Source organism: Oncorhynchus tshawytscha, linkage group LG11 (genome assembly GCF_018296145.1).
Source record: "Oncorhynchus tshawytscha isolate Ot180627B linkage group LG11, Otsh_v2.0, whole genome shotgun sequence".
Taxonomy (NCBI): domain Eukaryota; kingdom Metazoa; phylum Chordata; class Actinopteri; order Salmoniformes; family Salmonidae; genus Oncorhynchus; species Oncorhynchus tshawytscha.
The window spans coordinates 44634117-44656664 of record NC_056439.1 but is presented as its reverse complement, the minus strand read 5'-3'; the positions used below and the strand labels follow the sequence as shown (position 1 = coordinate 44656664).

At 43.7% G+C, this 22548-nt stretch overlaps 1 protein-coding gene across 2 annotated transcripts in view; it reads right to left on the bottom strand.

Annotated features, from left to right (window-relative positions):
- si:ch211-15d5.11 (oxidation resistance protein 1) overlaps nt 1–22548 on the bottom strand; it is a 33576-nt gene that overhangs the window by 9166 nt on the left and 1862 nt on the right. The window contains exons 2-12 of one of the 2 annotated variants that reach the window (XM_024437725.2): nt 20949–21159; nt 18550–18740; nt 17053–17132; nt 9733–9843; nt 8975–9148; nt 8179–8310; nt 3876–4060; nt 2002–2417; nt 1666–1828; nt 1276–1447; nt 545–661 (exon numbers count right to left, since the gene is read on the bottom strand). In XM_024437725.2, the coding sequence (XP_024293493.1) occupies nt 545–661; nt 1276–1447; nt 1666–1828; nt 2002–2417; nt 3876–4060; nt 8179–8310; nt 8975–9148; nt 9733–9843; nt 17053–17132; nt 18550–18740; nt 20949–21013 (1806 nt within the window). In that variant the 5' untranslated portion in view covers nt 21014–21159. Of the gene's footprint in view, nt 1–544; nt 662–1275; nt 1448–1665; nt 1829–2001; nt 2418–3875; nt 4061–8178; nt 8311–8974; nt 9149–9732; nt 9844–16776; nt 16882–17052; nt 17133–18549; nt 18741–20948; nt 21160–22548 lie in introns of those variants that run through there. The other variant, XM_024437726.2, reaches the window with a different exon arrangement.

Below are 22548 nucleotides of genomic sequence, written 5' to 3'. Positions count from 1 at the left end.
TTTTTGACCATTTTAATAAAAAATAATCACAGTAAGATACTTAATTGTTACCCAGAAATAATATGATAGAGATAAAAATGGCTATATTGGATCTTCATACCTGATCCCTTCCTACTTGACCCTCCATCGTGAAACATGGCCACAGTAGAGGTTTTGCATATTTTCAGTACTCTACTCAGAGGTTCAAAGGTTCAGTAAATGAATTGCACTGTGTTTGACTGAAGGCCAGTGCTGCTCAAGGGAGCCTGAGGCAGAAGTAGTGAGGTTCAGTCTCAGACTCTTGATTTAACTTTAAACCCAGACCAGTCAACGCATTTGTGGAAGTAGAGGCAAGAAGAGTAACGTGTGTAATTTCTTCTATATGTGTGGCGCTGGCCAGCGACATTAATTTCCCATTTGGGATTAATTAAGTAATTGTCTCTCCTTCTTATCCAAGAATGGATGAGATCTGTGAATGATCTTCCATTGTGAATGTGTGTGTGACTAGATGAGACAGAGCGTGTGTTTTGTGAAGTTCTGTCTATGAATATGTGTTCACACTCACCTCTCTGACAAGCGATGCGTCTAAGATGCGACTCTGGGCTACGATCTCACACAGTCCCTCTGGATCTTTGTCCATGTCCAGGGGGAGTCTCCCGCTACCATCCTCCACTGTCACCAGCTGCAACACAAGACACGCAACCTAGTTATAAACCCATTAAAATCCCATTGTCGCGAAAACTTGACACACACATGTCAAACAATAACCCCTGACCCCACCTAAACACTTCTCAAACTTTTAAACAATTGCCCAAACTTCCCCAGGCCATGGTGTGCACAAGGGGTCTTTACTTAAAGCTATAGTCAAAAGCAATGTATTGCTGTTTACCTGTATGTCCACATCAGGCACTCCAGCCTTTCTTTATGACTCTCCTCAACTCTAAAATGCAGCCCCAGTAAAATACACTTACCTCCACAGTCCTCCGCAGTCTAAAATCCTGACTTACCTCCCAGTCCTCCCCAGTCCTCCCCAGACTTACCTCCCAGTCCTCCGCAGTAAAATACACTTACCTCCCAGTCCTCCGCAGTCTAAAATCCTGACTTACCTCCCAGTCCTCCCCAGACTTACCTCCCATTCCTCCCCAGTCTAAAATCCCGACTTACCTCCCAGTCCTCCCCAGTAAAATACAAACTTACTTCCCAATCCTCCCAAGTAAAATACAGACTTACTTCCCAATCCTCCCAAGTAAAATACAGATTTACCTCCCAGTCCTCCCCAGTAAAATCCAGACTTACCTCCCAGTCCTCCCCAGTCCGCCCATGGTTCTTGGACACCACCTGTTCTTCTTCCTTCTCTTCTCTGTCTTCAACCAGTACAAACTCCTCCTCATCGCCCTCCTCCGACCCTCCCTCCAGCATGCACAGGCCAGGCCTCCAGTGGTTCATGTAGGCATACAGCTCATCTGAGCTACAGACGACAAGACACGACAGACCTTTGATTAACAAAAAAAAACTTGAAGCCTACATTCCTCAGCATTCAACAGCAATTCAAATCGCTACAGGAGACATGTTAAACTTGATGTTAATGTTAGCCATTGTCATTGTGAGGTGTTAATGTTCACAGAATCTAAACGGAATGTTAATGTTAAACTAAAACAGTCTGTTTCTTTGGCTCCAGACGGTTACCTCTCCTGGGAGAAGGCGAACCAGGAGTCCCTCCGGGGTAAGGTTTTGTTTGTCCCCAGCAGCAAGCCTGCAGCCACACCTTTCTTCTTCCCAGTGGATTGCTGGAGTCGCAGCCTGACAAACACCAGACCTCCAGAAGTCCCTGAAGACAGTCTAGAGGGGCCTGGAGAAGAGGGAGGGGGAGAATGAGGGAGAGAGAGGGAGTGAGAAAGCGAGAGAGAGAACGAGAGAAAGGTGGAAAGAGAGAGGGGGAAGGATGGAGAAAAATTAACTAAAAATGGTACTCCTTGGGATATAACCATGATAATAACCTATTGACTTGATTCCTTTCCTTACCTGGTGTCTGATTCCTCACAGACTGCTGCTTCTTTGTACCCTCTCTGTCCACCAGCTCCATCCTCACTTTATTCCCTGTCCCTGCTGCCTCTTGTCCAACACAACAGAAGGTGGCAGCACTGCTCAAAACAGCTCCTCCCACAGTCCTGGATGACTGCACAGCCAGCTCTTCCAGCGGACTACCCTTCCCCTCCAGCTGCCACTCAGCCATGTCACTGCTCCTCTCCTCCTCAGAGAACCCCTGGACCAGGCTCAGAGCCAGGGCAGACCTCAGCTCTGATGTAGCAGCAGACCCCAGTGCTGGGACAGTCTCCCCCTTGTGGTGTGGAGGGCTACTGCTGCTTCGCCTCCCACCCTGCTCGAGCATCTTGACAGTTTTGGAGCCAGTTTTCTGTATGTTTTTAGTTCCATTCCACCTAGTAACAGGTTAAATAATACTTTTTAAGCCTCGAGACAATTGAGACATGAACTGTGTATGTGTGTCATTCAGAGGGTGAATGGGCAAGACAAAATTAATGGTGGGTGTGCAACTCAATATTAGGAAGGTGTTCCTAATGTTTAGTATACTCAGTGTATGTTGCATGTTCTGCAATATCTGACCCAGCAAACATGCCTTGACACCATAGATGTCCAAGGGCCAATGCTATGATAGACAGGAGAGGGACAAGGCCAAGTGCATCATAGAGGACCCTACACACAATCTTGCCAAATGTTTTGAACTGCTGCCCTCTGGAAGGAGATACAAGGTCCCACTGTTCAGCAAGAATAGGAGCAGGAGCAAGTTCCATCCCGATGGCCATCATGCTGCTGAACAGTGGGCCATAGGACAGCTGTAGGATGCTGAACAGTGGGCCATAGGACAGCTGTAGGATGCTGAACAGTGGGCCATAGGACAGCTGTAGGATGCTGAACAGTGGGCCATAGGACAGCTGTAGGATGCAGAACAGTGGGCCATAGGACAGATGTAGGATGCTGAACAGTGGGCCATAGGACAGATGTAGGATGCTGAACAGTGGGCCATAGGACATATGTAGGATGCTGAACAGTGGGCCATAGGACAGTGGGCCATAGGACAGCTGTAGGATGCTGAACAGTGGGCCATAGGACAGCTGTAGGATGCTGAACAGTGGTCCTAGGACAGATGTAGGCCCAATACACGGTTGGACAGTAGACCACATAAACTGAATAATGATGTGTGCATTATTATTATCTTTCCAGTGTTTCCCATTTTCAATGCATTATAGTGTATTATTTTCTTGTGTATCTGTATGTTGCCTTCACAAAATGAAATTCCATGTAAATGGATAATAAAGTATATCCTATCGTATCATAAACCCCATTTCCACTGCTAGATATTAGAGATGATACAGTATTTAAAGCTGCAATATGTTAACTTTTTGGGAGACCTGACCAAACTCACATAGAAATGTGAGTTATAGATTTATCATTATCATTGAAAGAAAGTCAAAGAAGTGGTAGATCTGTTCTGAGCTATTTCTATGCAAGCTATGCTTCCTGTTCTTAAGTTTAGTTTTTGTGTCTTTCACTTTCGGTTTTGTACACCAGCTTTAAACAGCTGAAAATACAATATTTTGGGTTACTGAAAATATATTTCACAGCAGTTAAGATGGTACAATGATTATCTACATTGCTTGTTTGTAACAAACTAAAAATGTCAGAGACCCACACTACACAAGTCAGAGTGCGTATTCGAGATACACCAATTTAACACAGGTCTGCGGAGAATATAGGATCATAACAGTGACCTCATAAGTTAAACGCCTTCCAAGGCATTGTGAAGATATGTTGATCTGTGCAGAGCTACACCAAATCGGTGTGTGCCTTGAACGTGCACATAGCCATTTAGCGCTGACCTGTGTGTGGAGGAGTTGAAGTGTACGTGGGAGATGTCAGAGTAGAAGGAGACTGAGGCCAGGCTGTCCACTGAGCAGGACAGCAGGTACTCCTCACAGCCGTGCTCTATCACCAACGGGTGAGTCTTACAAGGGTCAAAGAACATCTTATTGGACGTCACCAGCAAGATACCAGAAACCACACCCTGGTGAGAGAGAGAGAGAGAGAGAGAGACGGGTGAGAGACAGGTGAGCATGTGTAGAAAGAGAGGTGAGAGATGAGATAGATGAGTGGGAGGTGAGAGAGGTGAGCAGGTATGTTATTAGGATCCCCATTAGCCGTTTCTGAAGCAGCTACTCTTCCTGGGGTCCACACAAAACACGACATAATACAGAACATCATTAGACAAGAACAGCTCAAGGACTGAACTACACACATTTTAAATAAGAACAATAGAACCAAAATAGGTTCTACGGACAGTTGCATGCATACATACATTAGTACATATAAATCGTGTACAAAACATTAGGAACACTTTCCTAATATTGAGTTCCCCCCCATTTTCCCCTCAGAACAGCCTTAATTCGTCGGGGCATGGACTCTACAAGGCGTCGAAAGCGTTCCACAGGGATACTGGCCAATGTGGACTTCAATGCTTCCTACAGTTGTGTCAAGTTGACATGATGTCCTTTGGGTCCTTTGGGACGGACAATTTTTGATACACACTGGAAACTGTTGAGCGTGAAAAAAACAGCAGCGTTGCAGTTCTTGACACACCGGTACACCTGGCACCTACTACCATACCCCGTTCAAAGCCTCTTACATTTGTTTGTCTTGCCATTCACCCTCTGAATGACAACTGTCTCAAGGCTTAAAAATCCTTCATTAACCCGTCTCCTCCACTTCATCTACACTGATTGAAGTGGATTTATCAAGTGACATCAATAAGGGATCATAGCTTTCACCTGGTCAGTTTATGTCATTGGAAAGAGTGTTCTTAATGATTTGTACACTCAGTGTACATATGCCTATGAGTTATTTAGGTCAGATAGATAGGGGAGAGGCGCTGTGCTGTGAGGTGTTGTATTAGTTATCATGCTGTTTGCTTGAGTAATTTGAGATGGAAGGGAGTTCCATGTGATCATGGCTCTATATAATACCGTGCTTGCTACGCCACTGCTTATAAACTCAGCAAAAAAAGAAATGTCCTCTCACTGTTAACTGCGTTTATTTTCAGCAAACTTAACATGTGTAAATATTTGTATGAACATCACAAGATTCAACAGACATAAAGTGAACAAGTTCCACTGACAAGTGATTAACAGAAATTGAATAATGTGTCCCAGAACAAAGGAGGGGGTCAAAATCAAAACTAACAGTCAGTATCTGGTGTGGCCACCAGCTGCATTAAGTACTGCAGTGCATCTCCTCCTCATGGACTGCACCAGATTTGCCAGTTCTTGCTGTGAGATGTTACCCCACTCTTCCACCAAGGCACCTGCAAGTTCCCAGACATTTCTGGGGGAATGGCCCTAGTCCTCACCCTCCGATCCAATAGGTCCCAGAATTGGGCAATGGAATTGAGATCCGGGCTCTTCGCTGGCCATGGCAGAACACTGACATTCCTGTCTTGCAGGAAATATCACGCACAGAACGAGCAGTATGGCTGGTGGCATTGTCATGCTGGAGGGTCATGTCAGGATGAGCCTGCAGGAAGGGTACCACATGAGGGAGGAGGATGTCTTCTCTGTAACGCAAGCTTTGAGATTGCCTGCAATGACAACAAGCTCAGTCCGATGATGCTGTGACACACCGCGCCAGACCATGACGGACCCTCCACCTCCAAATCGATCCCACTCCAGAGTACTGGCCTTGGTGTAACGCTCATTCTTTTGGACGATAAACGCGAATCCGACCAAGAGGTGAGTGGGTGGTGAGAGAGGTGAGTGGGTGGTGAGAGAGGTGAGAGGTGAGTGGGTGGTGAGAGATGAGTGGGTGAGACAAAACCGCGACTCGTCAGTGAAGAGTACTTTTTGCCAGTCCTGTCTGGTCCAGCGACGGTGGGTTTGGTCCATAAGCGATGTTGTTGCCAGTGATGTCTGGTGAGGACCTGGTCTACAAGCCCTCAGTCCAGCCTCTCTCAGCATTTTGCGGACAGTCTGAGCACTGATGGAGGGATTGTGCGTTCCTGGTGTAACTTGGGCAGTTGTTGTTGCCATCCTCTACCTGTCCCGCAGGTGTGATGTTCAGATGTACTGATCCTATGCAGGTGTTGTTACATGTGGTCTGCCACTGCGAGGATGATCAGCTGTCCGTTCTGTCTTAGGCGTCTCACAGTACAGACATTGCAATTTATTGCCCTGGCCACATCTGCAGTCCTCATGCCTCCTTGCAGCATACCAAAGGCACATTCACGTAGATGAGCAGGGACCCTGGGCATCTTTCTTTTGGTGTTTTTAAGAGTAGTAGAAAGGCCTCTTTAGTGTCCTAAGTTTTCATAACTGTGACCTTAATTGCCTACCATCTGTAAGCTGTTAGTGTCTTAATGACTGTTCCAAAGGTGCATGTTAATTAATTGTTTATGGTTCATTGAACAAGCATGGGAAACAGTGTTTAGACACTTTACAATGAAGCTCTGTGAAGTTATATTTCTACAAATTATCTTTGAAAGTAAATCCAGGTATGGTACAGGAACAATATGATGGTAGGAAAATCTGGACACCATCTAGATACCACCCAACCCGAAATCAATCTCTCCTCTACTTTGAGCCATACTGTGGACATTAGCCCTCTGTACATAGAAGGGCAAGACGTGCTGCTCTGTTCTGGACCAGTTGCAGCTTTTCTAGGTCCTTCTTTGCAGCACTTGACCATATGACCACCGGGCAATAGTCAAGATTAGATCGAACTAGAGCCTGCAGGACTTGTTTGGTCAACTGTGGTGTTACAAGTGCTGAGTATCTCCACAACAATTGAATCAATATGCCTTTACCTTGACAATTTATAGTCTAAGGTGACATGCTAGTGATAGATCATTAGAGGGCCTTGTGAAATGCCACACTTTACATGTTTTCCATTAGAGAAGCTTCCATTCAATAAAACCCTCTGTGTTCTATTGGATAGATAGCTCTCAACCCATAATATGGTCAAGGATGTAAAGGCATAGCACATATGTTTTTCTAATAACAGATTATGGTCAATAATATCAAAGGCTGCAATGAAGTCTAACAATACAGCTCCAACAATCTTCTTGTTACCAATTTCTTTCAGCCAATCATCAGTCATTTGTGCCAGTGCAGTTGAGTGCCCTTCTCTGTAAGCATGTGGAAAGTCAGAGAAATACAGAGAAATACAGTAGCATTGTATCTGCTCCACACAAAAAAAATCCCCCAAAGGTTTGCTATGAGCCAGTTAGCTATGAGACAGTTAGGAATGGCTATAGAGTCAGCTACCATCCTCAGAAGCTTTCCATCTATGTTGTTAATGCCAGGAGGTGGTGAAAGAGGTGAGTGGGTGGTGAGAGAGGTGAGTGGGTGGTGAGAGAGGTGAGAGGTGAGTGGGTGGTGAGAGATGAGTGGGTGGTGGGAGAGATGAGTGGGTGGTGAGAGATGAGTGGGTGGTGGGAGAGGTGAGTGGGTGGTGAGAGAGGTGGGTGGGTGGTGAGAGAGGTGAGTGGGTGGTGAGAGGTGAGTGGGTGGTGAGAGGTGAGTGGGTGGGTGGTGAGATGAGTGGGTGGTGAGTGAGTGGGTGGTGGGAGAGAGGTGAGGTGGGTGGGTGGTGAGAGAGTGGGTGGTGAATGGGTGGTGGGAGGTGAGTGGGTGGTGAGAGAGGTGAGTGGGTGGTGAGAGAGGTGAGAGGTGAGTGGGTGGTAAAAGAGGTGAGTGGGTGGTGAGAGAGGTGAGTGGGTGGTGAGAGAGGTGAGTGGGTGGTGAGAGAGGTGAGTGGGTGGTGAGAGAGGTGAGAGGTGAGTGGGTGGTGAGAGATGAGTGGGTGGTGAGAGAGGTGAGTGGTTGGTGAGAGAGGTGAGAGGTGAGTGGGTGGTGAGAGATGAGTGGGTGGTAAAAGAGGTGAGTGGGTGGTGAGAGGTGAGTGGGTGGTGAGGTGAGTGGGTGGTGAGAGAGGTGAGTGGGTGGTGAGAGGTGAGTGGGTGTAAAAGAGGTGAGTGGGTGGTGAGAGTTGAGTGGGTGGTGAGAGAGGTGAGAGGTGAGTGGGTGGTGAGAGAGGTGCGAGGTGAGTGGGTGGTGAGAGAGGTGAGTGGGTGGTGAAACAGAGGAGAGCAAGAGGTTAGAGAGGAGTGAGCGAGAATGACTCGTCTCTACCCACCTTGCGGTCAGTGATGTAGCGGCAGAAGAGCTTGAGGTACGGCATGGCCGCTGGCCCCTCCCCCAGGGAACACTCAGGTGGGAGGGCCAGTAGGCAGATCTGTCCATCAGGCATTGGCACTGCCTCCACATCCTATGAGAATCAAAGCAAGCACTGTTTTTTTTATTTTTAAACACAGCAGAGGAAATGCACTTTTTAAAAGTCTAGTGGAGCAGCGGTCTAAGGCATTGCATCTCAGTACTAGAGGCGTCACTACAGACCCTGGCTCGATCCCGGGCTGTATCACACCCGGCCGTGATCGTGAGTCTCATAGGGCGGTGCACAATTGGCCCAGCATCGTCCAGAGTTATTAGGGGAGGGTTTGGCCGGGGCAGGCCCTCGTTGTAAAATAAGAATTTGTTCTTAACTGACTTGCCTAGTTAAAAAAAATAATAATAAAAGTCAGCAGTGTTTAAAGAAGGCATTATCCACTCATTAAAACAGTGCTTTACGTTGAAAGCTAACTAAGCAGCTTCCAAAAGAACAGCATTTGAAGAAACAATCAATCATTGTCATTAGCTATAAGTCTTTCCAGTCCTGCATTGACTCTTGTTCTATTGAGCAATTTCAGCTCTGCTAAGCTAGTTTAGCCTCTCTTAACAAGAACAGGCAGGTTCACCACACCAAAAGCAATAACACACTCCATTAAAGGCCCGACATGACACAGAAAAACATGGTTAAATCATTTAAAAACATTGTTAAATGTACTACCTCTTCTGTGTGGATTGTGGAATAAATTCATCCACATTGTCCTTACCAGTAACTTGTCATACTCTGTGTCCGGTGACGTGGAGTGAGGGCTGGGCGATGGGGCCGGAGAAAGCCCTGGGTCAGTGTCCAACTCTGGCTCCAGCCTGAGGTCGGGGTCAGGGTGCGTCGCCACGGGAGATGAGCCTTGGCCAGAGCCTTTACTCTTGGGAACGCGGAGGTGCTTCAAAATGGAAGAGCGTAGAAACATCACAACACAGAACAACACAAACTCAAGCACTGCTGTTAATAATACTCTGCCAAGTCTAGGACCTCCCACTTCCTCTTTCTAACTGAACTTTACATCTGCGGTCTCATCTGTTGCCTACTGGAGTGGAGGGATGGACACTTGATTGGTAACCATGCAAATAGGTTTTCCCAGAATGCCATGTGGTGAAGGCTATGCTCTGTCACTCACTTTGCATGTCAAATCCATAGTGGAAGGGACAAACAAAACAGCAACATATGTCACTACGCTGACTTTTGATCATTATACTGGAAGAAAAACACACGTATGGAGATAAAAGATGACAATGTACACATTTTGTCCGTTTCTCTTCAAATGATATGAAGCTGATCATACCCGCAGGCCTGCAATTAGTGTGTCAGGTCTCCTCACCGTGAGATGTGACATAAATAACCTGTCACATCTCATGTATCAGCATTCAGAATGCTGATACAAAGACAGAAGATACCAGTGTCATAAACTGTATGTATGCATGTATGTAGCATCTGATAAGGTTGGGAACCATGGTGACTTTTTCTTACCTCCCGGGAGATGAGGGAGGAGGAGGTGGAGAGATGCCTGTTCAGCTTGGTCTGATCTCCCAGGCTACTGTACTGGGAGGTGACACTGAACACAGTGTCTTCATGGTGGGCCTGGGAGTACACACATAGTGCAGAAATCCACATTAGGTACTCCAATATGAAAATAAAATCAGACCAAATAATACCAATCTTTTAAATTAATTTGAGATTGAGGCCTACTTATTTTCCGAACGCTTATTAGCTGGATCTACACCTATGACTACAGACACAGGAGATAGGGCTGCTGTCCTATGAGGTGTTCCGGCTCACACCAGTCAAGGCTTGTGTAAGGCTACTTACTACTACACCTATCAATACAGATTACTGAAGAAGCACAATAATAACATGCAAATCCTCCACCCGCTGCCTCCCACACAACACAACCAAAACTCAGCTATGGACAGATGGGGCCCATTGATCTAAATTATGTTCCTAACGCTTGACAGACTCCATGCAGACAGGGAGTGCAACTTTCACTGGGGACGGGGGGACATGATGTGATTATTACTATTTGACCATGCTGGTCATTTATGAACATTTGAACATCTTGGCCATGTTCTGTTATAATCTCCACCTGGCACAGCCAGAAGAGGACTGGCCACCCCTCATAGCCTGGTTCTTCTCTAGGTTTCTTCTTAGGTTTTGGCCTTTCTAGGGAGTTTTTCCTAGCCGCCATGCTTCTACACCTGCATTGCTTGCTGTTTTAGGCTGCGTTTCTGTACAGCACTTTGATATATCAGCTGATGTAAGAAGGGCTATATAAATACATTTGATTTTGATTAGATTATTGATCTGTCCATTTCCCTAGCTAATTCATTACTTTTCACACTTACACGGTATAAACATATCTACAGACTACACTGTCATGGTGCACAGTAAGTAGACGACACAATATTGATGATGATGATGAATGGATACAGATGTCTGAATGCCCAGTCACGTTCATATCATCTCAAACATAAATTACTGCAGTTTCAGACCATCCATTGAACATCCTGTATGCCAGTGAAACTGAATGACATGCACTCAGAAGTGTAATTCCTGCGCTGGAGGTGTAAAACACAAAAGGGGACATATTTGCATTATTTTATGATCTTGGTTTGGCTCACAAGATCAGTATGTCTACAGATTCTCCCTGTTTTTGTTTGCTTGGAAATGTTGATACTGAAGACTGTTATCAGAAGAACCTAGCATTTACAGCAGGTAAGAAATGCATGTCCATTAATTGGAAGGTTGGTTATCCTCCCACAAAGTCAAGTTATATATCACTAGATTTGATGTATTACTAGATTAAGGGTCCACTGTGCAATTCCTAAAGTCTGGGTGCCTTATATGGAATAGCCTACTGTATGACAAAAGGGGTCTGTATTGAAAACATGAGATTTTCTTAGTCGAGCAGTCGCAAATAGAAACAAAAATGTCATGGCACACAAGACGCCTGTGTGATTTGCGCCTGTCTTAGTGGAGGCCATGGAGATGCCACGGTCCAAGAATATGGGAATTGTGGCTCAGATGCACAAGCCCGTCTCTCTCCAGAATGCGCTCTCCCCTGCCATTTTGTGAGTATTCATTGTTTCATAACTTCCTTGCTTGCTACGTCTATCACTTCCCCATTACATACTTCACCAGTAGTAGCCTACATTAACCTTTAATTCACATCATTTCTAATCTGCAATGTTTGTTTGGTAAATGGTAATTTCTGTTAATGCATTCAATAGGTTATTATTCCAGTCATTTACTGTTCTCATTGTCAGAGTGGACATGTGTTTTACAGAACTTAACTACCCCTTGTTTCTCACATCACATTTATGAGTTGTCAATTTATTGATCGTCCTTTGTTTGAAATGCTTTTGTCAAGGTTGAATAAGGACACGCACATGATTCCACATATAGAAGTAGGACTAGTCTACCTGGCCTACGCGCAAATGTAGGCCGATAAATGTGCCCATTTTGGGGATGTCTAACAATATTTATGATTGTCTTAACTCACCATCATTAATGAGCTGTGGAGCTTCTCAAAGTAATTTTATTCACCTCAAACAGCAAGTAAACAAAGTCTGTTTTTATAATCAATTGAGAATGAGTTCTCAAACTATTTGAACAATATTTCCAGCTCTCTCCCTTTTGATAACCACTCGGCATGATAGGAAAAAATGTAATTCTCTGATCCAGTGGAAATGTCATACAGTGCCTTGCGAAAGTATTCGGCCCCCTTGAACTTTGCGACCTTTTGCCACATTTCAGGCTTCAAACATAAAGATATAAAACTGTATTTTTTTGTGAAGAACCAACAACAAGTGGGACACAATCATGAAGTGGAACGACATTTATTGGATATTTCAAACTTTTTTAACAAATCAAAAACTGAAAAATTGGGCGTGCAAAATTATTCAGCCCCCTTAAGTTAATACTTTGTAGCGCCGCCTTTTGCTGCGATTACAGCTGTAAGTCGCTTGGGGTATGTCTCTATCAGTTTTGCACATCGAGAGACTGAAATTTTTCCCATTCCTCCTTGCAAAACAGCTCGAGCTCAGTGAGGTTGGATGGAGAGCATTTGTGAACAGCAGTTTTCAGTTCTTTCCACAGATTCTCAATTGGATTCAGGTCTGGACTTTGACTTGGCCATTCTAACACCTGGATATGTTTATTTATGAACCATTCCATTGTAGATTTTGCTTTATGTTTTGGATCATTGTCTTGTTGGAAGACAAATCTCCGTCCCAGTCTCAGGTCTTTTGCAGACTCCATCAGGTTTTCTTCCAGAATGGTCCTGTATTTGGCTCCATCCATCTTCCCATCAATTTTAACCATCTTCCCTGTCCCTGCTGAAGAAAAGCAGGCCCAAACCATGATGCTGCCAACACCATGTTTGACAGTGGGGATGGTGTGTTCAGGGTGATGAGCTGTGTTGCTTTTACGCCAAACATAACGTTTTGCATTGTTGCCAAAAAGTTCAATTTTGGTTTCATCTGACCAGAGCACCTTCTTCCACATGTTTGGTGTGTCTCCCAGGTGGCTTGTGGCAAACTTTAAACGACACTTTTTATGGATATCTTTAAGAAATGGCTTTCTTCTTGCCACTCTTCCATAAAGGCCAGATTTGTGCAATATACGACTGATTGTTGTCCTATGGACAGAGTCTCCCACCTCAGCTGTAGATCTCTGCAGTTCATCCAGAGTGATCATGGGCCTCTTGGCTGCATCTTTGATCAGTCTTCTCCTTGTATGAGCTGAAAGTTGAGAGGGACGGCCAGGTCTTGGTAGATTTGCAGTGGTCTGATACTCCTTCCATTTCAATATTATCGCTTGCACAGTGCTCCTTGGGATGTTTAAAGCTTGGGAAATCTTTTTGTATCCAAATCTGGCTTTAACCTTCTTCACAACAGTATCTCGGACCTGCCTGGTGTGTTCCTTGTTCTTCATGATGCTCTCTGCGCTTTTAACGGACCTCTGAGACTATCACAGTGCAGGTGCATTTATACGGAGACTTGATTACACACAGGTGGATTGTATTTATCATCATTAGTCATTTAGGTCAACATTGGATCATTCAGAGATCCTCACTGAACTTCTGGAGAGAGTTTGCTGCACTGAAAGTAAAGGGGCTGAATAATTTTGCACGCCCAATTTTTCAGTTTGTGATTTGTTAAAAAAGTTTGAAATATCCAATAAATGTCGTTCCACTTCATGATTGTGTCCCACTTGTTGTTGATTCTTCACAAAAAAATACAGTTTTATATCTTTATGTTTGAAGCCTGAAATGTGTCAAAAGGTCGCAAAGTTCAAGGGGGCCGAATACTTTCGCAAGGCACTGTAAAATACCTGATTACTTCTCATCCATTGCACCTACAGCTGTCTCTCTCCCGAGTTCACTGGAGTGGGACACTGAAGGCCCAGAATATTTTATACAATGTTTAAAGTTTGCTGGTATAAGTTTTTGAGTGACAGAGTTGATACAATGTTTCAAGATTGTTGGAGACAATGTGATTTATAGGATATTTATTTTTATCAGGATATTTTCTACCTGCAGGCTGCAATGTCTTTGTGTTGGCTTTATGTATGTTATTATGTATTAGATAATTGGCAATGGCAATAAAAGTTACTTTTAATTTAAATTTAGATAGAATGTAGATTAACCACAGACAATGATTGTGAGATACAAAGACTATTGTAAATTAAATTAAACTGTTCCATGAAATGTGCACATGAAACTCATAACTGGTATGCAGATTGGTAGAAATGGTACAATAATCAGGCACTCCAAATGGAAAAGGTTGCCCACCGCTGGCATAGCCTATTACCGGCAACTTCAGAAGAGTAACTCTGCCAAGGTCAACAGCAGCGGGAGAAGGCGGGTCAGGAACAGGTTTTTGTTTCTTCTGGTTATGCAGTCTTGATCTCTGGCTCCCTCAAGTAATTTGTGTGCGTGCATAAAGCATCAGACAAGTTCAGTACATATAGCCTAGTTGACTTTATTAAACACACATGCAGGCCTCAACCACTACCCTGAGAGCACTTGATTCAGTGTATCATGCAGCCCTCAGGTTCATTACAAATCAAAAACGTCTAACACATCATTGTGATCTCTACAGCGAAGTTGGATGGTCGTCATTGACCTTGCCTAGGCTTAAACACTGGTATACACTGATTTATAAGGCCACATTGGGTAAAACGCCATTTTATCTCTGTTCTTTTTTAGTCAGGTCGGTAAATAAATAACAATTACGGTCCCATTCTCATTTACTTCTAACAGTACCAAAAATTAGAGCAGGTGATGGTAGAAATAGTTTTAGTTACTTAGCTCCGTGGTCCTGGAATTCTCTCCTGAATATTATAACATTTGATGGTCTAGTTTCGTTGGTGGAGTTTAAACACTTGATCGATGTATATATCATAGAAGAGTGTAATTGTTTTTAGGCCAGCTGTTTTTAGTCAAGACTTTCGTGTTTTTTATGTAAAAATGTTTTTGTTGTACTGTATGTGTGTTGATAATTTTGTTTAATTTTTATTTATTTTATTTCACCTTTATTTAACCAGGGAGGCAAGTTGAGAACAAGTTCTCATTTACAATTGCGACCTGGCCAAGATAAAGCAAAGCAGTTCGACACATACAACGACACAGAGTTACACATGGAGTAAAACAAACATACAGTCAATAATACAGTATAAACAAGTCTATATACGATGTGAGCAAATGAGGTGAGATAAAGGAGGTAAAGGCAAAAAAAGGCCATGGTGGCAAAGTAAATACAAAATAGCAAGTAAAACACTGGAATGGTAGATTTGCAGTGAAAGAATGTGCAAAGTAGAAATAAAAATAATGGGGTGCGAAGGAGCAAAATAAATAAATTAAATAAATTAAATACAGTAGGGAAAGAGGTAGTTGTTTGGGCTAAATTATAGGTGGGCTATGTACAGGTTCAGTAATCTGTGAGCTGCTCTGACAGTTGGTGCTTAAAGCTAGTGAGGGAGATAAGTGTTTCCAGTTTCAGAGATTTTTGTAGTTCGTTCCAGTCATTGGCAGCGGAGAACTGGAAGGAGAGGCGGCCAAAGAAAGAATTGGTTTTGGGGGTGACTAGAGAGATATACCTGCTGGAGCGTGTGCTACAGGTGTGAGATGCTATGGTTACCAGCGAGCTGAGATAAGGGGGGACTTTACCTAGCAGGATCTTGTAGATGACATGGAGCCAGTGGGTTTGGCGACGAGTATGAAGCGAGGGCCAGCCAACGAGAGCGTACAGGTCGCAATGGTGGGTAGCATATGGGGCTTTGGTGACAAAACGGATTGCCCTGTGATAGACTGCATCCAATTTGTTGAGTAGGGTATTGGAGGCTATTTTGTAAATGACATCACCGAAGTCGAGCATTGGTATGGATAGTCAGTTTTACAAGGGTATGTTTGGCAGCATGAGTGAAGGATGCTTTGTTGCGAAAAAGGAAGCCAATTCTAGATTTAACTTTGGATTGGAGATGTTTGATATGGGTCTGGAAGGAGAGTTTACAGTCTAACCAGACATGTTGTGTTAGTGTATGTAAGTTGTTTTGTCTGAAACGTTGTTCCCCATGCTGCTATTGGACCAGGTCTCTCTAGGAAAAGAGATGTTCTCAATGAGAAAAACCTGTATAAATAAAAGGTTAAAAAATTTTAAAAAAATAATAAAAACATAGGGTGTGTCTATATAGGCCTATGGAAAAATACAGGTTTTAAAATTTCGACCAATTGATGGACAGTCGGGGACAGTCCTAGTAGGAATTGAGGAAATTGGCTTTCGATGCCCCAAAACATTCCGAGGGAGGACCCTCTGCCAGATTATGTCCCCTCCACTTCTACAACTAAAGTTGTGCCCCTGCATGCAGTCATTATTCAAGCATAGCTATGTGTGTGCGAGTGTGTGCATGCTTGCAAACTATACTGTTGAAAATATGCCTTCCGTGTGTGTGTTGAGTGTTAAAACATATTTAAACTGATGGCGAGCCATAGTGATACAGGCTACAAGTTCGGCATTATTTTAACACTGGTTTAGTGAATCCACCTCACATCCTACATGACAGATAGACATGGAACTCATTCATATTTCCATAACTGTAAAACAAGTCTATAGTCCAAGTACCTAACTGCAAAGAATACAAAGGGCCTAAATGGATCATAGACATTCTGTCTACTTTACATATTCCGTCCGAATTCAGTTATCAACACTAACATCATTGTCACACTATGATTCCAGATTCAGAGCAACACTGGTCCTTAAAAGTCTCTTAATATGCTGTATATCTTTTCAATGTATAATTTCTAGACAGATGTGCATTAGAAAGGGATTTTCTAGACACCCCCAAAGAGTTATTGAATACATGGTTTTTCCTTGATTTAAGTTACTACAGTAGTTCCACATATCCATATCTGCTTTACGAAAGACATGATCTGATAACAACGTTTAAAAGCTGTAGTAATAGAAGCTTCTAAATCTGTATATAATAGAATTACCAGCATTTATTTTCATCACATACCTTGGAACACACTGTCCTTCCATTATAACTGTTGTAGAGCTTCTGAATATACCGGTGGATACCCATTGAAATAGGGGAAGATCTGGGACTAATCTCTGAACACTGTTTCACTGAAATACAGCTTGTCTGACCTTTGAACATTTATTATCAGCATCTTTCAATACCATATATACAGTATTATGCAATGTATCGGTTATCAAGTGTGTGGGTAAAGCAGGTCTTAAATATGTTATCATTATTGATCTACGAGTAGGTCTACATGAGATTGTGACTCACCATATAGTCTGCTTTGTCATCAGATGGTTGACCCTCTTCCCTGGATTTATCTGTGGCGCGCTCTGGTACCCATGTAGCTTCTACGAAGGCAAGATGTTAAAACAGCGATAGATGACTCTTTCCACCAATTTTTTCTGCTCCTGAAATCCAACAGCCGTTTCTCCAAATCTACTTGTTTGCGGTTCTTTTTAATCAATGTAAAACAACTCCCTCCTCTTAAATCTAGCCCTGTGTGTGGCGTGCATCTTTACAAAATGTGACACTGCTCTCTAATACCTACATGAGGTATTATGGATGTTTTGGATATTTATTAAGGTACTGAGGATTCTCCTTGAATGTCAGGCCTGCCTGCAACAAGGCAGCTGTGTTGGCGCTAACAAACTGTGCGTACAGTTGTGCTACAACCTAGGCAAGACCAGAAGTAAAATCCCCAAAAAGAAAATCAAAGTTCTGTGTGGGTGCCCTCTGTACTGAATATAATCCGAAATAAATACTACAATCTAAAATACGTGAGGCAGAAGGCATCTTGCACCTCTACAGTTCTTGGATAATTGTTTCCTTGATTGAAAGAGAGCGACTTATTACAAAAATGCATAATCAGATTTAGGGAAAACAAGTAGGTCATAAGTATTTGAGCTAAATAAAAATTGTCTATGGTGAAAATGCTACCAATTACATGTCACAAACATGATTTGTTACAAGCTAGTTAACAGATTTTACACAAGTGATTTTTCAGGTATACTAATAATCGTACCTAAATGGATATCACTAAAAGCATACTGCTGTGTTCTGTAAAAGGGACTCGAAAATAAACCATTTAACCACAGACAAGCACATTCAGAATCACTGTTGTCTTACTGTGAGTGCTGGCAAAACCTGTCCCCTCAGTTATGGATGGCATGAGGAAATGACAATAGGATCATGTGCTTATGAGTGAATGTTTCTGAGTGACAGAGTCCACGGGTATTTTGTATCCATGTCATCCTGAGAGAAGTTCCCAAGCATTCCTAGCTGCAGTTTTGCAATTCCTCATAAGTCATTTAAATGTTTTATTTAACCTTTATTTAACTAAGCAAGTCAGTCAAGAACAAATTATTATTTACAATGACGGCCTACACCGGCCAAACCCTCCCCTCCTAACCCAGACAACGCTGGGCCATTGTGCGCCGCCCTATGGGACTCCCAATCACGGCCGGTTGTGAGACAGCCTGGATTCGAACCAGGGTGTCTGTAGTGACGCCTCTAGCACTGAGATGCAGTGCGCCATTCGGGAGCCCAATAAATAAATGCTAGAGAGAGGAATTCTCCTTACCAACCTTCCTTTGAGTGTGTTATCTGTCATTCCGTAGGTTGTTTGCTATGAAAATACACAACACATTTATAAACACCATATGAATAATTGGATAGGGAACTAACGCAGCTACCAAGCCCCTACTGGGGCAAACAAAGCACAGGCTGACCTAGATATCGAGATAACCATGTTAAGCGATACCTCACCTTGGAGGTAATACCGGCGCAGTTGGGGGTTCCGGATGTGGCGGACGTGGTCAAAGGGACGCCCCACGGCACGGTGGGACTGACCGCTGTCCCTGGCCTCCTTGGTTGGGCTGGTCTGAGGCCCTGTCTCCCAGGGGCCGGCGATGAAGCCGGGGGGCTGAGCAACACCAGGAGGGAGCTTGGACCCCAGTCTGGAGGGGAGACAGACATGTCGCAAGGATCTGTACACAATTCCTGGAAGCTGAATATGTACCAGTTCTTCCACGGCCTGCATACTCACCAGACATGTCACCCATTGAGCATGTTTGGAATGCTATGGATCGACGCCCATACCTTTTTTTTTTAAAGGTATCTCTGAAATCCATAGATTAGCGCCTAATGAACGTATTTCAATTGACTGATTTCCTTATATGAACTGTAACTCAGTAAAATCTTTGAAATTCTTGCATGTTGCATTTATAGTTTGGTTCAGTGTATATTGGTAGGATTGTGGGAGTTCAGAATAGGCTGTTGCTGTTCCTGGCAAGCACCTCCACTCCTCTCTCCCACGTAATGCCCTTGACTGTTTGTGCTTGTTTTTTTTCAAAGGAGAGGTACATTCATAAGGGTGACTATATGAAAAATGGTGATGGAGTGCTCTAACGCGTATACAGTGCATTCAGAAAGTATTCAGACCCCTTGACTTTTTCCACATGTTGTTACGTTACAGCCTTATTCTAAAATATATTCAATTGTTTTTTCCCCCTCATCAATCTACACACAAAAACCCATAATGACAAAGCAAAAACTGTTTTTTATACATTTTTGGAAATGGAAAAAAAATTATAATAATGAAAATACCACATTTACATAACTATTCAAACCCTTTACTCAGAACTTTGTTGAAGCACCTTTGGCAGTGATTACAGCCTCGAGTCTTCTTGGGTATGACACTACAAGCTTGGCACACCTGTATTTGGGAGTTTCTCTCATTCTTCTCTGGAGATTCTCTCAAGCTGTCAGGTTGGATGGGGAGTGTTGCTGCACAGCTATTTTCAGGTCTCTTCAGAGATGTTTGATTGGGTTCAAGTCTGGGCTCTGGTTGGGCCACACAAGGACATTCAGAGACTTGTCCCAAAGCCACTCCTGCGTAGTCTTGGCTGTGTGCTTAGGGTCACTGTCCTGTTGGAAGGTGAACCTTCGCCCCAGTCTGAGGTCCTGAGAGCTCTGGAGCAGGTTTTCATCAATGATCGGTCTGTACTTTGCTCCATTCATCTTTCCCTCGATCCTGACTAGTCTCACAGTCCCTGCCACTGAAAAACATCCCCACAGCATGATGCTGCTACCACCATTCTTCACCGTAGGGATGGTGCCAGGTTTCCTTCAGACGTGATGCTTGGCATTCAGGCCATAGAGTTCAATCTTGGTTTCATCAGACCAGAGAATCTTGTTTCTCATGGTCTGAGAGTCCTTTAGGTGCCTTTTAGAAAACTCCAAGCAGGCTGTCATGTGCCTTTTACTGAGGAGTGGCTTCCTTCTGGCCACTCTACCATAAAGGCCTGTTTGTTGGAGTGCTGCAGAAATGGTTGTCCTTCTGGAAGGTTCTCCTATCACCACAGAAGAGCTCTGGAGCTCTGTCAGAGTGACCATCAGGTTCTTGGTCACCTCCCCAATTGCTCAGTTTGGCCGGGCGGCCAGCTCTAGGAAGAGTCTTGGTGATTCCAAACTTCTTCCATTTAAGAATGATGGAGGCCACTGTGTTATTGGGGATCTTCAACGCTGCAGACATTTTTTGGTACCCTTCCCTAGATCTGTGCCTTGACACACTCCTGTCTTGGAACTCTACAGGCAATTCCTACGACCTCATGGCTTGGTTTGTTGTTCTGACATGCAATGTCAACTGTGGGACCTTATATAGACAAGTGTGAGCCTTTCCAAATCATGTCCAATGAATAGAATTTACCACAGGTGGACTACAATCAAGTTGTAGAAACATCTCAAGGATGATCAATGGAAACATGATGCACCTGAGCTCAATTTCGAGTCTCATAGCAAAGGCTCTGATACATTTGCAAATCTTTCTATTAACCTGTTTTTGCTTTGTCATTCTGGGGTATTGTGTATAGATTGATGAGAGAAAACATTTGTTTAATCCATTTTAGAATAAGGCTGTAACGTAACAAAATGTGGAATAAGGGAAGGGGTCTAAATACTTTCCGAATGCACTGTAAATCTCCTGTTTTCTGCTGCAGTGCTCCTTTCACCTCAACATCTCGGGAGAGAAAAAGAACATGTCAGGAGAGAAGCACTGTATAGGCTGACACATTCTGGGAATAACTAAACAACGCATCTCTCACAACAAGTCTAAGCAGTGCTTTTCTTCATTTTTAGCCAATAAAACATTTAATCGCAGGTCTGACCTGGTCTTGACGTTGCCAAAGTAGCTGGGCCTGTTTTTGTCCCTCTGTTGTAGTTTATGTTCCATGGCTCCGAGGGTTTACAAGAAGGCCTTCTTAGGGACCTATCGGCGACTACTGTGATGTTGACAACAGCAATATTCTGGTAGGTTGAGGGGCTCTGCTGGCATCCCTCCGTTCAGTCTCCATGCTTATTAAGCTCCTGTAATCGTACCTAGAGGAGAGTAAAAGTTGAGAGTGAGACTGAGTGCTTAAGCTCCAAGTAGTGAAGTCAGGTCTTTCAATTAAATTCAACTCGAGAATCAACGATGACTCAGAGCATTTTAGCAGGGGTATAAGCTTGTGCTGGAAAAATTGACAAATAAGCAATGTAGATCCTCTTAGAAAAATAACATTTCGTATTGAGACAATGCTCTCAAAGACTATATGCAAGAAACATGCAAGGGAAGAGAAGCCTGGAAGTGGATGCATGTATATTGAATGTACATGCATTCTTGGGGTCATGAGGTGGAGGAGGGTAGTATGTTGGTGGTCTATTCAAATCAAATCAAATTTATTTGTCACATACACATGGTTAGCAGATGTTAATGCGAGTGTAGCGAAATGCTTGTGCTTCTAGTTCCGACAATGCAGTAATAACTAACGAGTAATCTAACCTAACAATTCCAAAACTACTACCTTATGCACACAAGTGTAAAGGGATAAAGAATATGTACATAAAGATATGAATGAGTGACGGTACAGAACGGCATAGGCAAGATGCAGTAGATGGTACCGAGCACAGTATATACATATGAGATGAGCAGTGTAGGGTATGTAAACAAAGTGGCATAGTTTAAAGTGGCTAGTGATACACGTATTACATAAAGATGCAGTAGATGATAGAGTACAGTATATACATATACATATGAGATGGATAATGTAGGGTATGTAAACATATTAAGTAGCATTGTTTAAAGTGGCTAGTGATATATTTTACATCAATTTCCATCAATTCCCATTATTAAAGTGGCTGGAGTTGAGTCAGTGTGTTGGCAGCAGCCACTCAATGTTAGTGGTGGCTGTTTAACAGTCTGATGGCCCTGAGATAGAAGCTGTTTTTCAGTCTCTCGGTCCCAGCTTTGATGCACCTGTACTGACCTCGCCTTCTGGATGATAGCGGGGTGAACAGGCAGTGGCTCGGGTGGTTGTTGTCCTTGATGATCTTTATGGCCTTCCTGTGACATCGGGTGGTGTAGGTGTCCTGGAGGGCAGGTAGTTTGCCCCCGGTGATGCGTTGTGCAGACCTCACTACCCTCTGGAGAGCCTTACGGTTGTGGGCGGAGCAATTGCCGTACCAGGCGGCGATACAGCCCGACAGGATGCTTTCGATTGTGCATCTGTAGAAGTTTGTGAGTGTTTTTGGTGACAAGCCGAATTTCTTCAGCCTCCTGAGGATGAAGAGGTGCTGCTGCGCCTTCTTAACGATGCTGTCTGTGTGGGTGGACCAATTCAGTTTGTCTGTGATGTGTACGCCAAGGAACTTAAAACTTACTACCTTCTCCACTACTGTCCCATCGATGTGGATAGAGCGGTGCTCCCTCTGCTGTTTCCTGAAGTCCAC